The sequence below is a fragment of the Amblyomma maculatum genome, chromosome 4, assembly GCF_055883805.1.
Source record: "Amblyomma maculatum isolate TAMU_Amacu chromosome 4, ASM5588380v1, whole genome shotgun sequence".
Taxonomy (NCBI): Eukaryota; Metazoa; Arthropoda; class Arachnida; order Ixodida; family Ixodidae; genus Amblyomma; species Amblyomma maculatum.
The window spans coordinates 165,460,508-165,480,322 of NC_139347.1; the positions used below are offsets into that span (position 1 = coordinate 165,460,508).

At 46.7% G+C, this 19,815-nt stretch overlaps 1 protein-coding gene across 2 annotated transcripts in view; it reads left to right on the forward strand.

Moving 5' to 3' along the window:
• The window catches only part of LOC146193417 (phagosome assembly factor 1), a 54,738-nt gene extending 35,237 nt beyond the window's left edge, over positions 1 to 19,501 (forward strand). For both annotated transcript variants that reach the window (XM_084602751.1, XM_084602750.1), the window contains exons 10-12: positions 1,116 to 1,319; positions 5,454 to 5,585; positions 13,684 to 19,501. In XM_084602751.1, the coding sequence (XP_084458877.1) occupies positions 1,116 to 1,319; positions 5,454 to 5,585; positions 13,684 to 13,767 (420 nt within the window). In that variant the 3' untranslated portion in view covers positions 13,768 to 19,501. The remainder of the gene's footprint in view (positions 1 to 1,115; positions 1,320 to 5,453; positions 5,586 to 13,683) is intronic.
• Positions 19,502 to 19,815: the final 314 nt, after the last annotated feature.

Here is a 19,815-nt window from a genome sequence, read left to right on the forward strand (position 1 = left end):
CACATTCTGCTCATGGTGCTCACTGGGCCTCTTCAGTACTGGCGCATAAGGCTCCCTAACCCTTTTGCGTTGGTTGTCATGAGTGCATGATTATCATCGATTGTGCGAGTCCATGCTTCTTAACAAAGGCACTCACTTTGAAGTCATGACGAGAATCTTCCAAAATTTACTGCTTTAGCAGTAAAGCCTTGCGTTTTGGTTGATGCCATTTTCAAGCTGAGAAAACCAGTAGGAAGTGTTCCAACCGCCTCTGCATACTCTGCTTCCTTGCTTGCTCTCATACAGGTGCGTGGGGCACAAGCGAGGGCTGCCCTTCACATTTTTTCCCCACATCCTCTTTACGTGGCCAACGCACGGATGTAAGGCTTGAGCACATGACCCGTGACTCGAAGCAACTAGTGCAATCTTACGGTGCTAGCGCCAACTCTCAACACTCTTGCTCTTCGTCACTTTTGTAGTTAGGGCGCATGGAAAAATGGTGAGATGGCAGCGGCCGTGAACTCGCGTATTTGAAGTTTTCGCCCTATCTCAGTGTTGTTCAAAGGAAGTTAGTGCCGCGAACGTCATGCTCAGCATAGAAGACGCTGTCCACAAGGCAAGATTGTGGTCGTTATATTTGATACGTGCTCACGAACATATCGTTGAATATGTTTTTTTTTTTCTCATAGCCTCAGCGAAAAAGTTGACACTCACAAGTCAACCTGTCGTTAGAACCGATAAATCATTATATGTGGTATTGTTATCACTGCAGATAACAAAATAGTTTTAATTGTCGTGTTTTAATGCCCTTTCTTTATGCTTAGAATCGTGCAGCATTTTTCATAGCTGCAGACTGACAAACCCATGCATTGTGAGGCAGCGGGCAGCATACACGGAAGACACTACTGTGAGCGATTGATGTAACCGTAAGGTGCACCTTAATTGCTGCCTTCATTTAGCTAGAGCAGGGGTGGAAGCAAATAAAGATTGCGGCAGCAGCTCAGAGCATAGAGACCAGCAGTGAGTGCCGCAAAGGCTGCTTGTGGCCGTACCTATTGTCCTCTGCCTTGCGCTCGCAGGGATGTAAACTTCTCTTGAATTTCTCCTGAGGGCATTGTTTTCCGTCTTGTGTGCAGGATGTGCTGTTTGATGCCCAACGGCATGTAGTGAAGAAGCTGGTGCTGCAGAGCAACTACCCGGGGCACTTCAACTTCCAGCAGTACTACCGATGCCCCTTCCGGCTACGCCTACGCCTGCCCCCTACCCCCGAGCAGCGCCGGGCCACTCTGGTTGATGTGGCCGATGACCAGGACGGCCACATAGTCACCGCCTTCACGAAGGTGGGCCTGATTCTTCCTTGTGAGAGTTTTGCCGCAGGGTAGGGCTTCTCAGCACTGAATGCTGAGACCGAATAGCAATGGAATTTAGATGGGGTTCATGACGGCGAAGCATTTAGGTGGTCTTATCTAGAGCTACAATCGGTCACTTTCAGCTTACGCCTTGCATCGATCTGTGCTGTATTATGCAAAGTGGAGCTGCTCCATTTTCCTCCATGGATGGCAAATTGCACCTTGATTAAAAACTGATGCAATCTTTCACTGTGCAAGAAACCTTCTGTGCATTAAAAATAAGCAAAAAGAAGCAAACCAGTGAGCACGTTTGCTGCTATCGCCGCCGCCGAATCGCTTAGTTATTTTGAGGGCGCAAGCCAGTCCAATTAAGAGTTAATTTCAGTGCTTCTATGCCTGTGTGTTCTTTTGTGATCATGGCCTTGTCACAGCCTCATGACAATATCTATTTTATTATGAAGTAGTAGGGCTTGAAGTATTATGAAGTGTTGTGCTGGCCAGTTCCAAAGCGCCATCCTCTGTGGCTTTGATGCGAAACAAACCAGGGAGCAGTGCACGACCAGTGCTCATGAACGACACCACTGCGGTAAACTCACGGCATCCAGGGCTGTGAGTGTTGTGAACTTGCGTGGTTTCATGATACGGCTGAAGGCAGCCGACCTTTTCTGACATGCATTCTGTTTATTAAAGCACTAGCGTGCTCTTCGCCGAGTCCCTTGGCATAGACAAGTTGTCTGAGGCCCTCTATATAGCCCATTGCTACAGATGTGCTTACGGGTGCTGGCTCAGACGTTTCATCTGATTCTTCCGCGTCGCTCTCTGCCCGCACTTCAGAAACAATGCCTTCGTCCGTGCACGGTTCCGCAATATCCGCATCTTCATCCACAGAAATAAAATCCTGCCAACCAATGCCAGGGCCTCCCATGTCGGAGTCGACGACGCGCTGCCACAAATCGCCGCCTGAATCATCATCGTCGGAGGCATCAGGCCCGACGTCCGGTACTGCGTCGACGAAGCCGGCCTTGCGGAAACAGTTTCGCACGCAAGCGGTCGTCACCTCCGCCCAGGCCGCCTTCACCATCTCAAGGGCTGAATACAATGAAACTCGGAGTTGCAAGTTAGCGGCTGGATGGTCAACGGCGATGAGCAAGCGCTGCACAATGCGGCACCTATACGATGCCTTAAAAGAGCGTATTATGCCCAAATCAAGAGGCTGCACTTTAGAAGTGGTATTGGGCGGCAGGAAAAGTACAGTCACTGCCGTCAGAGACGTTTGCACGTGGTGCGCTGAGCAATTGTCGAGCAACAGCAGCACGCGCCTGCTTTGCCTCTGCATGTCGCGGTCAAACTCACCCAGCCACTCTGCGAATAAATCCCGTGTCACCCAGGACTTAGTATTGTGCCTGTAGCGCACGGGCACATGGTTCCGAAAGCAACGTGGCTTCTTGGATTTTCCGATTACAAACGGCATGCGCCGCTTGCTGCCATTCATATTAGTGCACAGAAGAACTGTAACGCGCACTTTACTGTGTTTACCGCCAGCGCATGACTCCCCTTTCATGGAGTGCGTCTTGTCTGGAAGAATCTGATAAAATAATGCAGTTTCATCTGCGTTGTACACATCCTGCTCCGCGTAGCTTGCAATAATGGCTCGGTTTGTTGCAAGCCAATTGGCAACGTCCTGGTCACTTACCGAACGCGCCTCACCTACAATCGATTTAAAAACAATCCCATGCCGCCCTTTGAACCAATGTAGCCAGCCATTGCCTGGGCAGAAGTCGGGAAAATCTAGTAGGAATGCGAAGTCATTGGCTTTGCCCAGCATCATTGGTCCACTTATCGAAATGTTGCGAGCCCGTGCGTCGGCGAACTACTACAGCAGCGCATCCTCTACGTCTGCATAGGTGGCCTTCCGCAGGCGTGCGCAGCTGCGCATTCAGTCCGCCCGTGCAAACAGTACAAACGCTAGCGTATGGAGCGACCTGCCTCCTGGCGCTCCGCGTTCCTGGCACAGCCGCTCAGTGGAACAGCCAGGAAACGAAACGACGAAACTTCGAAGACTATGCCGGCGGCCGGCGCCATGGAGACAGGCGAAGACGAGGGAATGGCGAGAGGAGAGGGGAGCGGAGTTGCGAGGAGGGGCGGCAGCATGGCCTTTGAGGCCACACCACGCGCCGACACTCGTAGGCAGCGCGCGTCGGCGAGCAAGGGGTAGCTCGCTTGCGAGGAGGATTGCGCAAACAGACCAAAAGGGATGGGAGCCCATCGTTGTCTCGTATCAGGGCTCCGGGTTTACGCCGTCCGTTCGCTGTAACCGATCGGCAGCGCTCATGGACGTTCGTTATACGTGCGATCTTGTGCCATTGAAGTAATGTATATTTTGGCGGTCGCTCCGGTCTCGTTCGTTATAAGCGAAAGTTCGTCTTAAGTGGGGCCGTTATAAGTGGGCTCGACAGTTGTTTCTTTTTCTTTTGAAAAATGACCCCCAACTTATAATTGAAGTGGACCATATGCACGGAGTGGTACATTCAACCTATATTTGGGTCAAAAGTACTTTTGGCCGAACTGCAGGTAATATTGCGCATAATTCCGCAATAGTTGTCAGATATGGTACGAAAACGGGCTGCAGGAATTGATCTAAATATGTTACCCCCCAATTTTTTTTAATATGACAGAAATGCTTTGTAGACAAAATGTGAGCGTTCCACGTGAAAACTGGCAGCGCCGTACCTCAGATGCAATCCAATCCAATTTTAAAGCTCATGACGAGTCACATGCTCTCAGAAACATCTTCACACATTTTTTTTTTCCACGCATAGGCACCATTTCTGCATCTTGCTTCATTGATGCTAGATTACTGAGGGTCAGTGGTGTGCAGGATTTGTGTGCGCGACAGATGCCAGCATGGCGCCGCAACCTCACCAATAGTACAATACTGCTTTCAAGTGGCAAGTAACCCTTTCTTTGCTTATGAAAAAACGATGTTGCAGCAGGGCGGGAGTTTGACGTGCCAGAAAAGTGCGTAAGGGTTTGGAGGAAGCAAAGCAATAAGATCTTTGCATATGCTGCTACAAAACATTTCTTTCGGGGACTGAAATCCGGATGATTCCTGCCATTGACGATGCAGTTTGAGATTGGGTTCGCGACCAAAGAACCAAAAGCCTCAGTGCTTGCTACAGTGGATGCACGTGCTGTCGCTGAGGGAATGTGCATCCCGCGTGCCCAATTAGAAGTGTCCAAGAAATGGGCAACAAATTTTATTAGGAGGAATGACCTGAGCTCTAAGGAGACGCTTGACCATGTGCCAAAAGTTGCCCGAAGCATGCAAAGAGAGACAGGGGGCCCTTTTGTGCTGCGTGAATGACTTGAGGGCAAAACATCCATTGGTCAAATCAGCAATGACATGCATAGTAGGAGAGCAATGTCCACGAAAGGTCAGTGCCAGTTTTAAAAGAAAAGTTTCCACCCATGGTTATTGTGGTTAAATGGTGTTTTTTAACTATGAAACTGCCCCCGAAGGGTCTCGTGTAGTGTGATGCGGGCATTTTGTTGCTTTGTTCAAGGGCCGCAGAATGCTCGTCTTCAACTTCTTCCGCAGCCACATCCAGTAATGGATGCTAGACGTGACTTAGTCATTATTCTGGGTGGATTGACATCTATCCTTCAGCCGCTAAATGTGGTGCTGAACGCGCCATTTAACAACCACGTCGGCACATTATACAGTGAATGGCTCCAGCAGGAAAGCCCAGAGATACCAGCTGGCCAGCTGAAGCACATTTCTTTGAGTCAAGTTGCACAGTTGCGGGGGGTAGGTAAATGACTCTTGGTTTGGACTGCCAACCGACTTGGTCCCTGGGTCGTTCGCCATGTGCGGAATCTCATCACTGCTTCAGACAGCCATCATCAACATTGACCCAGACGACCACGTCTGTGTCCTTCTCGCAAGCGACAGATAATCATAAGAGGCATTTTGTGTATTAACAAACGTCTTTGATTGACTCAGCGTAATTCAGTTTCGACCCATATTTGAGGCCAGACTTTTTTTGCTAATGAGATTTTGTGAGCTGAGGGCCAGGGTCGACTTATTGGCAATATACAGTAATTGTGCCTTCATTTCTTACGCAGTGGGATGAGCTTCAGGAGCGCTTGGTGAAAGCATCCGAGCGGCCGGTGGTTTTGAACCGGACCTCTTCCACCAACACCACCAACCCATTTGGATCCACCTACTGCTATGGATATCAGGACATTATCTTTGAGGTAAGGATAATGAAAGGGGTCCAATGTCACCTGCGTGTGCTCGACTTTTATCGGCTTGGCACAAAGCAGGTCGGAATTAATCACACCATGTTTGCACTAAAGTAACTCGAGTTTTATTTTTCTCCAAGTAACCTGCTTCTGGACGCACCTCGTATTATGTATCCAGAAGGAAGGCATGAATGTACATTTGAAGCTCGTTATGTCGAAGGGGCCCTAATACTTCTTCCTTGTAGCTGTAGGTAACCTTGGCTGCAATCGCCACATACAAATAGGACTTAACCCACCAGAGTGCAGACTGAGATGAACTTAGCTGGTGTTTAGTCCACTGCATGTTTGGCCAACTTGTTTGGCCATCCAGAACGAGTGTTTTCCGACACAGTTGCTACTGCTTTAAATGCAGCATATATTGGCTCCTGTAGGTAGATGAGAAGGCTCAAAATCAGATGAGTTTTTCCACGTTCGGTAACATCATTGCTCTTGCAAAGCCTCAAACACATGTACAGAATGCTCCCGATGAGGCCGAATATGGGCACTTCAGCTAAAAATGTCAATTTCAACAATGCAAACCTTTCTTCCTTGGTCCGCATACCGTATTCACACGATTCATGCGTGCACCTTTTTTGTGGGAAAAAAAAGACAACTAAAAAGCACATTCGGGTTGAATGGAATGTGAAAATGTGACAGTGCTGACAACATCATATTGTTATGGGCGTCACAGAATGGCAGCCTCGCATTTCTTGCACATCAGTGTTGTGTACCCAACCTATCCAGCCCATCGCAGTCATGGGTATTGATGGGGCTCATTAGCATTTTGCATGTTTCACAATAAACACCAGAAATGCACTGAACTAGAGCCAGTATGAAAGCATTGGTTACATTTGGTGCTCCTGAAACTTGCGTGCAGGATCGGTAGAAGCAAAGGGACAGGATTTCCGCCAGAGTCAACTTGAAAGGGTTTCAACTTATTGAAGAGGGGCCAGTTTTCAAGAATAGAAGAGATTGCTAACTTTGTGCTGCAACAGCAAGCTAACTCATACACATTTCTACGCTAGGTAATTCAAACGATATTGCATTTCTTGATACTTTCTTTGACTGCATTATGCAATTCTTGCCACGTGAATGTGAAGAAACTGCTTCATTATAACCAATCAAGCGTCAAGTTTTGAATTTTTAATTTGTTCATACAGGTAAAACAACCGTGGAAATAAGGCGTGGATGAACCAAACTTTATTTCGGTTCATTTCATCCCATAATTTGCTATATTCGTGCTCGTTATATCGAGGTTTAAGTATGTTACATGTTATGATCATTGTAGAACCTTTAGGATATGTCTGCAAAATCACGCAATTTGTGCGTCACGTTTTCGAAGTCCTAATTTAAGGGGGGACACGGGTCTTTGGGACCAAAAAATGACCAAAAAACCGATTTTCTGAAAATGGCATTTTTGGAATCTGTGGCTATTAATCTACAAGTTCACCAATTTTCTTCTTCCAGAAGTCAGTATTTTCAGCATAATAACGAATTGAAATCATCGCGCGGGCTGAATTTGCGCAGCAGCAGACGATAAAACGGCACATTTTTCGTTGCGCGCAACTGCCGTTCCGCCGGACCGATCTCGGCCATGTTAGGCTCGTTTGAAAGAGCGCTTTCTGGGTTTCAATTTCCCGCCGCTAGCGCTTGTCTGCCCTCAATGGCCACTGAGAAAAATAACCACAAAGAAAAACGAAAACGCGGCATCTGATTCGCTGCTGAGCGCACGTGACTGCAACTGAGCCATCCGATTGGCTGATTCTATCGCACGTCGTCTGCTTGCGGCGGGCCAGCAGCCGTTGAAAGCGTCCGAGACGCCATTTTGTTCTGAGTCGAGACCGAGGCGAGACGATGCCCCTCAGTAAATTCCGCTCGCGCCACAAATTCGGCAAAAAGAAGAAGAGTGCGCGCGGCGACAACTTTCGGAACCGTCCTGCGGCACCCGAAAGCTCCGAGGATGTGCAGGAGCCAGCGGCAAGTCAAGAAGTCCCCGCGGCCGAAATAGGCCTAGCGAGCTCGGCGGCGCCTACGCCCAGCGGACGCGTCCGCCACGACACGACGATGCTGCAGCCTTCGGACTTGATTGAAAAGAAAAGAAAAGCCGAAGGAATGCTGCAGGAGCTGGGTTCAACCGCAGCGACGAAGAGGAAAGCGGATTTCATCGCCACTTCTGACGCCCGTCTTCTTGACGCGACCGGCGGTTGCCGTGCGGACGATACGACGTTCACTGTTGTGAGTTTGGAGTCGCTGAACGAACTGTTGTCTGCTGTGAAATGTAAAGTGTGTGGCGGGGATGTCCATATTTCAAAAGGAAATCGTGAATATGGTCTAGCCGTTAAACTCTCTCTCGCGTGCGTGATTTGCGGGGACGTTTCATCGGCATGGAGTTCGCCGCGCGTGCAAGGCAGCCAGAAGATAAATCCGTTTGCCGTGAATATCCTTGCTGCACGCGCGATGCAAAGTACCGGACATAGGCAAACGGCGCTGAATGATGTGTTTGCGGCGATGAACATATCTCATCGTGGCCTGCACACGAAAACGTGGCAGGACTACGTAAAGAGTAAGCTGACGCCCGCAGCAACACGCGCAGCCGAAGGAGTGTTGAAAGACAGCGCCCGTTCTGTTCGGCAACTCTATAACGAGTTGAACCTTGACAACCCCGGGAACATTTCTGTCTCTTTCGATGGTTCATGGATGACCCGGGGTCATTCATCCCACATCGGTGTCGGCGCCGTAGTAGAACTTTTTACTGGACTGGTACTTGACTATGTAGTTTTCAGTAACTTTTGTGCTGGGTGTGAGCGTGGGCCCAAAGAAGGTGACCCGTCCTATGAGGCGTGGAAAGAAAGCCACTTGTGCCAAAAGAACACGGACAAAAAGTCCGGTGAAATGGAAGTTCAGGCCGGACTTGTTTTGTTCGAAAGGTCACTGGAGAAACATGGCCTTAGGTACACGACCATGCTCTCAGACGGCGATAGCCGCACATTTCTTGCATTGCAAGAATCAGCTGTGTACGGCTACATCGAAATCAGCAAAGAAGATTGCACAAACCATGTGCAGAAGCGGATGGGAACGGCCCTACGCAATGCAATTGCCAAGCATAAAGGTGATGCAAAAGAGAGCTTGAGTGGCAAAGGAAAGCTGACAGGCGACCTTGTCACCAAGTTGACATCGTATTACAGCTGGGCCCTGAAGTCCCATGCTGGAGATGTTGGGGCAATGCATAAGGCAGTGATGGCTACCTATCATCACGTAACCTCCAATGATACCGTGTCAAATCACACCCTCTGCCCGACAGGCGCAAACTCGTGGTGCCGCCAGAATGCTGCTGCAGCCAAGGGAGAGCCTGCTCCCAAGCACAGATACAGTTTGCCACCACATGTGTGCAAAGCACTTTTGCCTATTTATGAGCGTTTGGCAGACCCAAAGCTGCTGGAGCGGTGCCAGCAGGGAAAAACCCAGAACAGTAATGAAAGCTTGCACTCCCTAATATGGTCACTCGCACCAAAGGAGCGCCATGCGTCACTGTTCTCCGTTCAAGCAGCTGTTGCAGAGGCTGTTGTCCGCTTCAATGCAGGAAACCTACAAGCATGCTCAAAAATACTGAGTGAGCTAAATATGAACCCTGGCGTCCAGAATATCAGGAGGATGGCTGAGAAGGACAGGCGCCGAACAGCCGAATCAGTACGCAAGCGTGCCTCTGCGGAAAACATGCATCGGGCACTGAAAAAGCGGCATTCTAGTCAGCCCAAGCAGTCAGATTACATGCCTGGTGCATATTAGCTGTCTGCAAGTGTAAATATGCATATATCTTTTCGAAATTTTGAATAAATTGTGCCTAGTTTGTTTTTTCCCATTTTCTCAAAACTCAAATTTTGGACACTTGGCTGGTTTAGTTCGTCGATATCTCTGCATCTAGGACAGATAGAGATGTAATTCCTTTTTCTACATAAAGCTGAAGGTGCAGTGAATGCAATGATCGAAACAGAATTCTTTATTCAAGCTTCAAAAATTTTTTATTTTGCCAAGTTAATTGAAGCATGATAGGCACGTCTTGAAGGACAACTTTCAAAGTGCAGCAAAATTGCTAATAAGGGTAAAATGGAAAAACTGCTTTGATCATTGCACTCTTTGGTCATTGTACTGTACCGCCATGCATTAAAAATGATGTTTTATAGAGGCGTTTTTTTTGCGCGGAAGTACTAATTAAATGAATAATTAATATTATTATCTCGGGAATTAACTGACATAGAGAAAAACAAGTTACATTTTTGAAATCAGCATAAAAATCTGAACAAGAGGGTATGATTTTATCAGGATTGGCTTTAAAATAATGAAAATAGCTCTAAGACCAGTGTCCCCCCTTAAGTAAGAAAGTGTATAAAATATGTTAGTAAAAGCATTAACTCTCAATGAACCGAAATAAGGGTGCTTGCATAATGCGTGGGTAAATAATTGTACTTAATTTTGGTAGCCAAAGTAGCAGGTGCATCTATAGTACTGTTAAACCTCTGTGTAACGAACCTCCATGTAGTGAATTCCTCGATATTATGAAGTTTTTCAATTCCCCAATGCCACCCCTATTGAAGTGCATGTATTTAAAAACTCCATGTAACGAACATGTCGCGGCGGTTGATCTTGATATAACAAACTCGCGGTGACGACCGTCTCTTAGCAAGTTACTAGAAATTTGGTAGAACCGTGCAAGTTTCAGGCTGATAAAACACGAACTGAAGTGAGAGAAGCGCCTACTATAGCAGTTGATACAACGCGCCGTGTTTCAGCGCCGACGCTGCAGTCTTTGCAGCTTTCACTGTCGGAACATGGCACTACAATAGTTCACGCTTAAAAGCGGCAAACATAAAACAGATAAACGACACGGGGTGAGCAGTGCGCGTCCATCGCTGCCACATGGATGCTCGCGGGCTCCCACGCGTCGGTAGCGGGAACAGTGGAGCGCGCTGGCGACGCGAGGCAGTCGGTTTCCATGGGCAACGGTGGTGGACGAGCGCACGCGAACTCCCTTAGACTGATTTCTTGTCCATCCCCTTTCCCCGCTCACTCGCAGTCGCGTCTCGCGAGTCGGAGAGGAGGTGGAGGCTGCCGCCGCGCTATCAGCACGATTGCAAAATATTTTACCACTTCTATGACTTCAGATAATTCTGATTTACTGTAAGCATTTTCAAGGTGGTTTCCCTTACATCAGCTCTTAATCTGGTTTTTATTTACATTGCCCTTTTGGGTCTTCATGCGAAAACTGCATGTAACGAAAACCTGGATGTAACAAAAAATCGCGGACATTTTACATTTCTTCATAACAAGGTTTTACTCTATGAATGCACCAGTTTTGCAAGGTCATAATACACCAGAATTATGCAGAGGGTTTGTGCAGTCCCTTAAGTGTTCTGCAATCAAGGTTCTGCTGTTTGTTGTGCACCGTGCAAGCGTGTATATGTGTATAGCTTGGGTGCGTGTGGAGGGCACTTGAATGTTCAGCTTGACACTCTTGGTGTCTGCCTCATCAGCTGCCCGGATGAAGGGCAGCACTGTTTCCAAATGACTGCCGCCAACAGAAAGGAAGAACCAGTGGCAAAAGCACATAAGGGATGAGCATTATTGGCTGGTTTTTGCTCGCATGGCACATGCACATGATGCAACCTATTCTATTCAGTCGACAACTGATTTTTCGGACTCTCAACGGACCACGAAAATGTCCGAAAAATCGGGTACTCCGAAAAAACAAATGTGCACCAAAAAAGCTCAATTTATTGCCTATTATTGACTTTGAGGCCGGAAAAAGTCATAAATGCTTTTCTGCACCATGCTTCGCTTCCGTGCTAACAGGTCCGCCTGAATTTTGCTTGCATCAGCTCAGCTTGCGTCGGCTGCGCTGCTGCAGGTGAGTCATCGTCGTCGTCGCTGTCGGACTCTGCAAGCACTTGGCAAATAATTTCTGCATCTGTGGGTCCAGCGCACAGTTCCAACTCTTGGTCCACGTCTGTGAACTCTGAAAACGAGACGGCCAATGGAATTTCGACACCAGCAGTGCAAAGGTCATGAATGAGCTGCTCACTGCCTGACAGCTGCTTGATGACGCTCTCCCCATCCAAGGCAGCCGACTCGTCATTCAGCACAAATCTCGCGTGGCGGTAGCAATTGCGCAGCATTGTGGGTGCCACCAACGTCTACGTATCGGCGAGCGTACTAAGTGCTCCAAGCAAATTGACACAGTAGATTTTCCCTCTATCAAGGCACACCACCACCACCAACCACTGGATCACAACACCGACTCCGTTGAGTGCCTTCTCGCTGCCGCGTTGCACGAAAAAAAAGAAAAAACTCTTATAAAATTCGGAAACAGCTTCTTGAAGAACTGAAGCCGATTCAATTAAATGCGAGCCACAGTAGCGACAGAATGTAGTTCTCGCATCAGCACGACCACGGCTAGGCCTACTCGCTACACTTGGCAACACATGTGAAACGCGCGGCAAACACAGAGGAACAGGCAGTCGAAGCAATCACGCTAAAAGAAAAATGCAATCCAGTGGCAAGCAGCGCAGCGATGGCAGCAACGTTGTTCCGGAAACGCAAGCTGCTAGGTAAATAATTTAGCCTCGATCCAGCGTCAGTTTAGCTGAGGAGCAGACGCAAGGCCGGCAGTGGTGTCCGAAAAATCGAATAGCCCTTTTTAGAGTGTCCGAAATTTTGAGCAGCGTAATACATTGACTTTATAAGGTATGTCTTGGGGCCGGGAAAAAGTCCGAATAATCAAGCATGTCTGAAAAATTGGGTGTCCGAAAATTCGGTTGTCGACTGTGTGTATATATATATATATACAGTCGCCGTTCGGTTTTTCTCACTCAGCGGGACCCGGGAAATGGTCCAAATATTCAAACAGTCTGAAATATTGGTGAACTTGAAAGAAAAAAAAAAATCACTTTCTGCAAACAAGCAGCTTTACAAATCATGCACTTCGCCGCTCCCCATGTTTTATTCATATCTCGATAATAGGGAGTTATAGTACAATCTGCTACTGATATGCTTTTGTGCACTGCCAATGCGCAATTACTTGCGTGATATGATACAGCCTCCAGTCAGCGCTCGGTGATCATTGCCAACAAAAAAAGAACAAAGAAAAACTCGTGATGAAATCATTGTTCTGTGTTCCATGGCATTGTGTAGTCTAGGTGGCTTTGATATAGTTTATAGTAAAAGTTGCCATGGAACACAGAACAATGATTTCATTGCGAGTGTTTCTTCTTTTTTTTTTGTCTTTCCAATGGGTGGTGCACAAGCACAAACACGGAATTGCAAAAGCAATGCCCGCATTTTTCCGCAGAATAACGAGAGAACTAGGGGATCTTAGCCATGCCTTTTTTGGGTTCAACTATACATATTCATATAGTACAGTACATTTCCAATGCAGCAACTGTTGAAGGAATCAGGGCTATTTTGGAGTTTGAATGCTCAAGTTGTTTGCTATCATCTCTATTTAGTCCATTGTTGTGCTTGACAGTTTTACTGAACGCATACCTGGGACAGTGGTTTGCTGTTGGCGAACAAGTCAAGCCAGGCCTTCACATTCAGAGCACTGCACATAAACTTTACATTTCTGTCGTAGATGGCCATTTTGACACATTCATGGAAAGAGACAGTTCTCAAAAGCGATACCTGTTTACGACCTTCTATCTTTTGATGACAACTCTGCACTTTGAGGCCGCAATTTTCGTCGTCCTGCCCCGCCGCGGTGGTGCAGTGGTAAGATGCTCGACTACTGTGCCGAAGTACTTGGGTTCGATTCCAACCACCGGCCTCTACGTTTCGATGGAGGCGAAACAGAGAGGTGTCTGTGTGCTGTGCGATGTCAGTGCATGTTAAAGATGCCCACGTGGTTGAAATTACTCCGTAGCCCTCCAATACGGCTCCTCTTTCTCTCTATCCACTTTCACTCACACACTCCTTCCTTCCCTTATGGTGTGGTTCAGTTCTCCACAGATACTGTTCCTTTCCTTTCCTGTGAAGCAATTATTATTTTGGTTTGCTGAAAGGGTACTGCCTTATGCTGCAGGTGATGCGGAACAAGCACATAGCGTCAGTGACGCTGTACCAGCGCAACGGCCGACTCCACCGTGCCAAGGGCACAGCTTCATGACACCTCCTCCCTGACACAACAATGCACATCTTCACTAGTCACCACAACGCTGCTCCCTCTGCGCCTCTGCCCGCTGGACCTTTTCTCTTCCACCTGCTGCCGCCGCCACCGATGTCTTCGTCACGTGAGCCTCCACTTCGTCGGTCGCCTCCCGGACTTTGAGCTGTTGCAGATTTTTGTTGCGTGACATTGTTTCTGTGTGTCTGGGAGTGGTGTAAACTTTTGGAGGGTGCCGGTCGAGGCATGCAGGAAGCTTCTTGTGAGCTTCCCCTTGCGATTCCTGAGACAAAAATGGCAAGCTTTTGCTGGGCTTTGCTTCGCATTGGTGGAACATTCGACGTTTGAGGGTCTTTAGTGTCCTCTTTTGGAGTTGACCTTTTTGACCAACCCTTTAGCATCCAGTACATTGACTGATGGTGCCGTGAGAACAAGCAGTGAAGCCGTGCTCTTGCAGGAACGACAATGTGCTCACATCGTGTGAACGATTTAACTTTGTCGAGCACGGCTGCTGTGGTTGGCGATGCCCTCTTGTTTTATAAATGATGAGCACCATATTCTGTGCTACTCGCTGGCTAGCTGATAACGAGGGCACGTAAACACATTTCTGCTGGGTCGTTGAAGGGCATTTACGTTGACTGGGCAGACCTAGCCACTGCAACCATCTCATTAACTGTTTGCCTCCATTTTAGCTTTTTGTGGCCTGTAGGAAGTGTGTTTTGCTGTGCCTACTGTCGGAAGGTTTGCTGAGAGGGTTATATTTTATTGTCGAAGCAACTGCAATAGTATCCATAAGAGATGGAACTTTATTGTCACGCCCAAGGTTAGTGACATTTTATTTCAAATCGAGCCTTCCGTGGAAAGGCAGTGTGGTGCAAACACTGTGGACCTACTAAAATATATATGTTGCCCTTGCAATTCCCAGAGGAGAGCGGAGGTTTCCTCATGTATGTGTCGCAATCTCGTACATGGCCACCAATGATCAGAACCTGGTGGGATTTAACTGCTGGGGGCATAGCTAGCCTCCACGTTCAGAGAAGTGCCAGGCAAGCAAGGCTGGCTACATAAACGAGGCTTTATGGCTGACGAACACTGTAGTCATTACATTAATTCGTTTAACACTTTCACTCTGTAGCTTTTACCTAAATGGAATGCTCTTCTTTTCTATTGGTCTTGCAAATTCGAAGTAATAATGACATTATTTTACTTTATCCGCTTGCATGTATTTGTACATATAAGTGTAAGCAAACTTCAAAGCTGCAGAGCCATCATATTAGTAGTCACAAATGGTCACTCAGCTTGACTGGTGTGACACATTAGCAAGCTCATTTGACACAACTTCTTTCTTGCAGCGATTCTTTTAATCACTCACAGGCCTTCCAACCAGATGGACGTTTTAAATGTGTTTGTCTATGAGCAAGTCAAGTGGCCTGCTCTTTTTTGCAAAGCTGCCAAGACCTTTTGTGTGTTTTTTTTTTTTTTTGCGAACATGGGCCATCTTTTGAAAATGGAACATGTCAACATCATAGCAGGTTGCCTTCCTTTGTGCATTCCCAAAAGGCATGGAGCAATCCATGAATGATCATATATCATATAATGGAGGCCACTAATGTGAGAGACGGGAAGTGTTTACAGGATTAGCAGTGTTCACTCCGATTATACTGCAAATATGGTGCTAAAGACAACAACAAGCAAGCAAATATGGAACTAAAATCGGCTCCTCTCTGTTCCAGAGGCATCAGTCTTTGTCTTTTTTGCTGTATCTTCAATTCCTTCTTAGAACCAACTAGCCTGAGACTGCAGCTGCTCATGTTCTTTTCATGTGATGCTCTTCCTTACGGCACTGGACTGATTCCTTTAAAAGGATGTTCTGCGTAGTTAAAACCAGTCGAACATACAAATACTGTGACAAGGTTTCATGGCTCCTGCGACAACGTTTCTTCACAATACAAGGCTTGCATGGAGCTTGTGTGTTGTGTATGGGCTCTGGAATAGTTTCCGAATTTTTTTATGAGTGGAAGATGCAGGAAGGTTTGAGCTGATGTTGGTAAAGTAAGGCAAAAGTTGGTGCTGGATGAGCTGCTCACATTCCCAGCCTTTCTGTCTTCTTGCTTGCTGTGTTATCAAAAGTTGATCTTGTCAGTTGTCAGGGTTACTTTAATATAAGGATTTTATCCCATTTTTGCATTGCCTTCCTTCTTGCTGATTGGCTGGAGTGGTGCCATGTCCCTGGTTTGACTGGGCTTGAGCGAATAAGGAGGGAAGAACTGGAGTAATCGCGGGTTGGAGATGCAGAAATGGGCTAGAATGAGTTATACACTCAACTCATATCAGTATGGTTATCTGTTTATATTTAGTTTCACTTGAATTAGGCTTGAAGGTTCAGAAAATTTCGCATCACCCTAAAAGCTTAGTCGGCTGAATTCATACGAGAGATGTGGGAGTCAGCTAAAAAAAAAACTGGTGCTTTAATGTAATACCAGAAGATGTCACTTGTCACTGTTGTGAACGAAGTCCGGGCCATGTTTTGGCATTTCACGTGAAGGGTACAATTAAGTGCACAACTTTTTTCTAGCGTGAGCAGTCGCTTTCTGACACTGGACGTAGCACGCAGTTAATTTACCTGGGAATGAAAAGCTTTTTTTCATCCTCGGTGTGCAGAATACTTGTAATGGCATTTCAGTGAGGCTTCAGGCACAGTTCGTAAAATTAAAAGCCTCTAATATATAATACTGCAGGGTCCTGTGATATTTTCGTATTGGTCATGTGCATGTGCGTGACGATATGGGAAAGCTTGGCATGTCCCAATTCTTGTCTTTAGTGCACGACTTTGATAGAAGGCAGAACCTTCTATATGTGGTGCGACAAGGTGCATACCATTGTGTGTGGCTTAGTAGCCACAGGAAACATTTTGCCACCCCAGCTGAAGACAGATGTGGGTGGTGTTTTTGAATGTCGCATTTAGAACACGGCGAATCACCATGTCTTGTAGCCATCAGCACGCCTGGCTTGGGGTCTGTGAGTCCTTATTTTACCCGTTTTTGTTTTTGTTTTGGTTCGGTTTGTGGAAGGCACTGTGGAGACAGCTCTCTTGGCGGTCTGGTGCTCTCCTGCAGAGGCCAGTTATCTTCCTGTAAGAAATACTTGGTGGAGCTTCATGACCGGTAGAAACCTATGACAGGACCCTGCAGAAGCCTGTCTAGTGAGGATGCACACTGAATCTGAAAAGCTTTGACCACAGGAAGAATTTCTCATACGGGTCTTAAGTTCTGACACATTTTCCTACCCCGTACAACCTGCCTGTACAACCCCCGGTTTGCCGTGTTGTGCCCCGTACAACATGCAACAGGCAAGAAGTAGTTGGAGCTTCTCACACCTGCGCAGTGGGAGCCTGTTGGCAGTGAAGTTATGCATCCAGGCTTTCTGCAGTGCATTTTACGGCGCATTCATTTGCTACAAAGCGCTTGAACCGCACTGTGGTCATTGCTGGTGCATTACGGGCTGTACTGCGCCCGACTGTGCGAGGGGTCACGCAACATGGCTACATGGATATCTTTCTTGTGCACTTGCACGACACTGTTCCGCCAAAGTAATCGGGAATAACCTTTCTTTTTTGTGTGTGTCGAATACCCTTCACTTGCCTTCTGTGGCCTTCCTTACGGATCGCTTTTGAAGACCTTGCTAGTTGCAGGTGGATTCCATGTCTACTTTCTCATCTGCAGGAGACATGCCAGATCAGACATAGACTCCAAAAGGTGCTGGAAAGGCAACATCAGTATGTTTGGCTGCCACAGGTTACGTGCTGGTATATATTTTGTGCTGAGCAACCGTTAGGCTTCAAAAAGTGAGCTCTCTAGGGTGATGCAAACGAAGCTCTTTTGACTGCACAATGCTTATAGCACCTTTTGTGTTGTTTTACTCTCTGACCTGGCTCTGCATATTACTTGTGTAGTGTCAACAGTGCATTGCTGAAGTGTGTGGTCTGTTTAGTGTTCTTCGCATCAGTTGTAGCTCCCATGCTAGGACTCTTTTTTTTGGTGTGTGAAGAAGTGTGAGGCTTTGTTGTGCGGATCACTTTTCAGCTTAATTCACTACACGAGACTTTTGCGCTGGCCATCCAAGATTGAAGATCTCAATGCGTAGTGTTTTTATTCGCAAGCATGTGCAATGTTTACGAGAAGCGGTAGCAGTGGAAATGTTTTGCTTCATGCCTTACCAGCGCGATGCACCAAAATCTGTGCTCCAAATGGAGCTCTAGGTTGACTTTTTTTGAACTTCGCCTTCATCTAGTGCGAATCATTGGTGTTCTGCATAAGCCCCTCCCTTTTTTTTATGCAACTCTACTGGAGAACAACACCATGCAGAAAGGATAAACATATTTTTATGAGGCTTCTATTGGGACTGGTTTCAGTGACTGAAATACCTGGTTCCTTACCCATCACATTTCACATTTAAGGCCGCGTGCTCTTGTCAGAGATCCCTGTAGCAGGCATCACATTTCGAAGCCTATTTTGGCTTTGGTGTTTACAATGCTTGCTGTGTGACACACTTCATGTGGTCTTGCTGAATATACTTTGAAGTATGTACAAGTGACCTGCATCAGATCGCATGTTAGTCTTGAGGACCTTGGCTCATACGGCTAATAGCATTCAATGCTTAAAAATGACACGTGCCAATGCTGCGTTGTGTGATAAAACCAATACTGAGCTCTGTTTGAAAACACCTTTCTGTTCTGAGAAAGTATATCCGCTAATGTGTGCGTGTGTAGGGTCAGTGTATATCCGCATGAGTATTTAAGTGTGCTTGTTCTTGTTGTCAGAGCGAAACTGCACTACTGCGTAGAGGATCATTTACCAGTTGCTACCGATGCCTTATAGTCTGGACGCTCTCTTTTAGTTTAGCTAAGTTTGTCCGAATGTTGTGCTATTATGACATCGTTTTTGCCTTTGTTTTTACATGGGAATTATTTTGCTCGAACCTATTTGGTATGAGTGAGAATATGTATGCCTGACGTTACCTACTACAAGCACCGACTGATGGCGAATGCCACAGTTTGAAATCAAACAAGGTTTTTCATGCCTTTCACTACATTGCTTCTCGCGCCTTTGTTGGTTTGTGCGCAATTTCACGACGTATATGCGAGCATCTTAAGAGTGTGACTGGTCCGTGCTTTTGTTATATTAATCTTGTTTTAGTTGGGTGTGGTAATGTATAGTTTCTTATTGCTATTGTGGTAACAGCTGAGCTATTGTGGTGACAGCTGTCTAGTGTTGTATCATATGCACCTGTGTGCCGATAGGAGGTAGGATCGCCACACGTGAAATTGAAGTGAGCTGTGTTTGTGGGTGCATGTGTGTGTTGCATTATGTATTTTAACTTTGGCTTTCTTGGCGCCTACCAGCAGGAGACTTATGTTTGTTTTACTTGTGTTTTCGACATTACACGTGACGCTTAGCATTTTTGCGCAGACCTTGTCGCGCTGAAGTCGCTGAGGTGTTTGCACTTAAGGTCCTCTGTTTGGCCATTGCGTATTGCCTGCATGTCAGGAACAAATTTAATGTGCGTGCCACAACGCGTTGAGCGGGCATGTTCCCGGGAACTGCGCCTTCGGGCATTTTGATGTAATGTACGGTCGTGCGCTGTCTTTGTACGTCATTAGTACTCTGCATAGCCTGTGGCCACTTTCAATGGAAACACACACACAAAAAAAGTGTAATAAACACAAATTGGACAATTACTTTGACTCCGTGCCATTTGGTGTAGTCTGCTTTCTCTCTCCTACCTTTCCCTGCTCACTGCTTTCTGTAGCTAACAATGAGATCGAAAGGAAATAAAAACAAAAGGGGCGTCAAAGAGTCAAACAATTACAAACTGATTAGCTTACTGTCTGTTGCCTGTAACATATTTACTAAGGTATGTCAGTACTGGGGCAACATTAGGCTTCTGTCTGCAAAGGACAAGGCAGGCTTTCATAAAGGCTGCTGCATAATAGACCCTATTCATACTGTTATTTGTGAGATATAGAACTGCATACGATACTGTAACCAGCGT